The following is a 5,000-nucleotide window of genomic DNA, read 5'->3' as shown; positions in this document are numbered from 1 at the left end:
TTTTATTCTGGAAAGATAGAGTTCATCTACTTCCCTGGTGATGTAATGAAGTGAGTCTAAGTTGTCTTGCTAGGATATGTGCAGTAGAAGTTTGTTGACTATTGCAGGGGAATGAAGAGAAGCGGCCATGACTTTTGCAATTATGAGAACAAGGCAGGTGTCTTCCAAACATTTAGTATGAAAATAGTTATCTGTTGTTGGTTTCAGTTTATAATGAAAAGTAGGGCTTTATGGTCGATGCAATTAATGGTTAAAGTCTGAAAGTATGTGCTGAACAACCAACCCTTTACGTCCATCACAGTTTTTTGTTTACAGAAAACATTTGTTTTTTCTTTAATTAGTATTTCTGTTAATGTTACAAATAGCCACAAGTACATCATTGGCCTCTGCACTAATCACCATAGCCTTTGCAGCTGCTCTTAGGAGTCGACAAACCTTGTACATTCTGCCAAGATTGAACCTGTGCTTCTATTGCTTTATTTAATAATAAGGAAATAATGGATAAAATGTTGCTAATATGATTATTAGAAAAAGTAGTACTATGTAATTTTTTGCTGGTTTGTTTGTAACATTTACCAGACATTTTTCAAAAGACTAACCCAACTTTTTATTGTACAGTAGCTTTATCTCATATCACTTCATAGACTGCAGATTTTTGGCCTTTTTACACATAACAGTGGTAAATGCATATGAGCTTCACCATCACAATTTAATTCTAACCAGAAAACGTATCTCCAAATATGACCTTATATTCAAAGTGCCCATTCAGATTGCATTGTTTATAGAATAGTTAGTTGTTGTAATGGCCAAGCCACAACAGCACATCTATATTAGCTCAATAATATAGATATTTACCTTTGAAGATATAATAACTATAAGCCCTTGGCAACACAACTCTACAATGCACCTCCAACCCTAGTAAACACTGACTTATTTCATACCTGCTTATGTTTTTTGTATTTGCCCCAAAAGACCCCAGTTACTCAGCCCATCTTTAGCCTGTAGGTGCTTGTAACCCTGAATGTTAAGCTTTTACCAGGGTCAGCTTTGACATTGTTTGAAGAGTTACACACCAGTAAATGCAGCAAAATTAAAAAGATCACCTTTGTTATGAATAACGAAAGGGAAAGTTAGAAAAAATATATATAGTGCAACAAAGTTTATGTCAATCATAGTTCATACTAGTAAATCATGTGCTTACTGTTTCTTTATGTATATGTAAAGTACAAAATTATATTTTTTAAAACAAAATGATATTTGATATCTTTGTCTTATTAATTTACATAAAAATTTACAATATAAAAAAGAGCTGTAGGACTCCTGTCATACTGAGTATTGACCCACTGTAGTTCAGCATTGGTGTTGGTGGGCAGAAATTTACCAAATGAAATAACAGACTACATAAATCATGGTGTATATTTTATTGACATCTCACATTTAAAATGCAGAATTTGAACTTTTACTCCAGCGACAGGTAGGAACTAAAGTATTTTCTTCTCTTTTCAGTCATGGCAAGTTCAGGCTACACACGAGTTTTGGTTCATCTGAGAAAGACCTCTGCAGTGGAATCCTACCAAAAGGCCAAGTTTAGTGAATGTATATTAGATTTCCTAGGATTTGGTGGAGATGGCATGGTGGAATGTCACTTAGAAGACAATAGACTCCTCATCCAACCTTCTGCAGTGGAGAGCAATTTGGAGAATGCAAAGACGGCTACAAATGTGAAGAAAACTCCCTCTTATAAACTGGTGGTAAATACTGAGATTCTAGTTCCAGAACAAGACCACTCAAGAGTAAGAGTATTTATTTAACCAAAGGGTGTAATTTTTATTATTACAGTTGTTTCTTGCTTACTTATCTTCTGCTTGGTTGGACACTTAGGCTTTTACTTATACTTATGCCTTCCTTTGTTTTGTAGGTGCTTTAGTTCCTTTATATGTTTTAAGGTGTATATATCAGGAAATTTAGTAACTATATTTTACTTCCAATTTTCTCGTTTATAGTCTAGATGTTATAGCAGAAATTGTATCTTTGAATTATGTATATCAAGATTATTATAGATATTTGCAAAGGGAGAAGTAGGGTTTACTTACCTTTTCAAAATGTTTCAAAATTATATTCATATATGTATTCTACATAAATGCAAATAATATAAAAACAAACATATAACAAAACAAATTCAGTTTTCAAGAAGAGTTGAGGGCAGCAACATGAATAATGGAAAGGCATTGAGAGAGCGCAGGAAAAGCCATGCCCAGGGCTTGGCAGGGGGCTAAAGTCTTAAGAGCTGCTGTAAACCCCCTTATATACACTTTTTTTCCACCAGTGCAAGGGAGGAGTAAACAGGAGAGGTTAAATATATGTTAAAAATTTCATGTGAAATTCTGCATAAAAATACTTTTTCCAAAAACTAAAATTAAGAAATATTTGAAGTAGATATAGATATATTTCTAATTATCACTATAGTCCAAAGTCTGCCTCAATAATAACATGCAGTTATCAGTCAAGCTGAGAGGAATATTTGATTTATGTATGTATACCATTTATTCGAGCCGAGATTGAGATGTATGTGCATTAGTATTCCCTGTCGTTAATAGGCAAATAGGAGTACACTATATATCTTGAATGGTATAAATAATTCTTTCATTTCTGTATTTCATTTGCCTGAATACTGAAAGCGCATTTGGATCCTTGAATCATTATATTGTTGAATAAGAAAGGAAAAATGGATTGAATGCTGATAGAGGTGGTTGAAAATTGATGAAAATTTTTCTTTAAACAATTTATGCATATATCTTGTATCCTGTTTAGTATCTGCAGAGAAATGTTTTCTATACTCTTCCTGTGGCAACCAAGGTAATATAAGGTACAATGCTTGTGATTTAGTGTTCTAAGTAAATAAATAGTAATTAATCCCATTTTTATCCTTGCAGCACCCGCCATTCTGCCCTGTTCAGCATCTCGATGAGGATGGAATAGCATCATTAGACCCAGAAATCTACAACAGAGGTGTAGATGTTGGAGTTGCAGTCATTCTTGAATCAAGTGATAACCGTTTGCTGTTGACTAGGAGAGCACCCCACATGAGGACATTTCCAAAAACATGGGTTCCTCCAGGGGGCCACATAGGTTGGTAACCTGAAGAGTTCTATATTTAGAGTGAAACAAGATGTCATGCTCTGAAGAGAGAGAAAAAAATTAAAATATTGACTTATGCCAACTTCATCTCAGAGGAAGGAGAGACTTTAGAAGAAGCTGCACTCAGAGAGCTAGAAGAGGAGACAGGACTTGTTGTCACACCTACTGAGAAAAAGACCAGTAACATTTTAGGTCTCTGGGAATCAGTTTATCCTCCTGTGCTCCCAATGGGGCTTCCCAAGAGACACCATATTGTTGTCTACTTGCATATTGTACTTGACAGGACATCGCAGGATTTGCAGAATAACTTCAAGGTAAGATTTGTGGTTTTATTCCATAGAATTTATTTTTGTAAGTAATGATAACAATTAATCTTTTAAGGAAATATAGTATTGCATTACATAGACAATGCTGCAGCTTAGCATACTTCCCTTGGAATCCTGATATAAATGATTTTTTCCTATTTTGGTAATTATTGAAATAATGTTGATACATATTTACAAAGATAATCAGAAATGCATCAAAATATATTAACTGAATACTTTTTAACTGTTGTTCTTTTGATCACTCTGCTGTAGATAATAAATTGTTTAAGAAGTATAATCCCTTTTTCATTATGAATTATAAATGTTCATTTTCAGGGTATGAAATCTTCTTTTATGATTTTTCTGATTAGTTGTGTGGAGAGGAGGTAGATGCAGCTGTTTGGTTATCACAAGACCTTGTCAGGTTGTCAGTGTGGAGAAATGATAGCAGTTCTGATGCAGCTGATGAATTACCTGTAAAGAATGAAGAGATCCCATTAACCTTGGTTAATCGTGCTGGAGGTTAGTATAAGTACAAGTGTCAGTCCTATATATTTTTTGAAGTAAACAGCATGGTGAAGCATGCTACTTTGGTATGCAAATGGTGGAAATTAGTTGTGATTTTTAAAGGATATTTGTATAGAAAAGCTTTTTAGTTTGGCTTCAAGAAATTAATTAGAAGTTGAATAGGAGAATCAGAAGAAGCAGACATAATATTTGTCTTTTGTCTTTTAAGTATTTAAGTGCTTTATACTCTTCATTATCAGAGTTCCTAATTTTATTGTAGACATAAAAGCCTTGGAAATTCTCTTAGAAATGTTCAGTTTCAAAAGCAGTTTATATATGAAGACATCTGCAGTACAAATTTAATAAATATGTTACTATTTTCCAGAACATGCATCTGGTTATCTTGATTCAGAAATTTTGAAAGAGAAGACATCGAATGAGGACTTGAAAAGAGAGAGAGTCAGCACTGGAAGCAGGTAGGTTTTCGTAAACAGAATGATTTTGTGTCAGATTCTCATTTACTGTATCATGTCTTTGCCTCTGATGATTTAGAAGGATATAATAAGCCTCCTTTAATAGATTTCCTGAATATATTATAAGTGAGATTTTACTTTTGTAGCTGTTCTAGTATTACCTTTCTTTGCACTGTTCCATGAATGGACTAACTTCCCTACATATGAATGTACATTTTGTATATGTTGAAGTGCAGCCTGATTAGTAATATTTCTTTTTACAGGTATGCTTTGGCTTTGTGGTTGGAAAAGAAATCATTAAATGTGAACAGAACATCAAATAGTCTCCAGAAAGATTTATACAAGCAATTTCTTATGAAGGATGATCATGCTAAAGAAACTGATACATCCAAAGCCTCAAACTTGTGATTAATTCTTTTATTCTTGTCTATGCCAAAGTCAATGTACGCCATCAAATGCTTTTAATTTTCTTTATGAAGGTATTAGTACCATGCATTTTTTAAAATAACTTAAACTTTCTAGGTGGTATAATTATGTAGAACATAGATTATCAATTTTGTTTGGGTGGTACAGACAA

General features: G+C 33.5%; 1 protein-coding gene across 5 annotated transcripts in view; it reads left to right on the top strand.

Annotated features, from left to right (window-relative positions):
* LOC125037186 (nucleoside diphosphate-linked moiety X motif 17-like) overlaps nucleotides 1-5,000 on the top strand; it is a 7,964-nt gene that overhangs the window by 854 nt on the left and 2,110 nt on the right. For 4 of the 5 annotated variants that reach the window (XM_047630231.1, XM_047630227.1, XM_047630230.1 and 1 more), the window contains 6 exons: nucleotides 1,507-1,751; nucleotides 2,934-3,129; nucleotides 3,232-3,452; nucleotides 3,815-3,965; nucleotides 4,336-4,426; nucleotides 4,687-5,000. The exon at nucleotides 4,687-5,000 is cut by the window's right edge and continues 2,110 nt beyond it. In XM_047630231.1, coding sequence (XP_047486187.1) covers nucleotides 1,509-1,751; nucleotides 2,934-3,129; nucleotides 3,232-3,452; nucleotides 3,815-3,965; nucleotides 4,336-4,426; nucleotides 4,687-4,831 — 1,047 coding nt within the window. In that variant the 5' untranslated portion in view covers nucleotides 1,507-1,508 and the 3' untranslated portion in view covers nucleotides 4,832-5,000. The remainder of the gene's footprint in view (nucleotides 1-1,506; nucleotides 1,752-2,933; nucleotides 3,130-3,231; nucleotides 3,453-3,814; nucleotides 3,966-4,335; nucleotides 4,427-4,686) is intronic. The other variant, XM_047630228.1, reaches the window with a different exon arrangement.

This window comes from Penaeus chinensis, chromosome 22, assembly GCF_019202785.1.
Source record: "Penaeus chinensis breed Huanghai No. 1 chromosome 22, ASM1920278v2, whole genome shotgun sequence".
In the NCBI taxonomy this organism is placed as follows: domain Eukaryota; kingdom Metazoa; phylum Arthropoda; class Malacostraca; order Decapoda; family Penaeidae; genus Penaeus; species Penaeus chinensis.
Note: the sequence above shows the minus strand (reverse complement) of the source record. Positions and strands in the feature narration are given on the sequence as shown.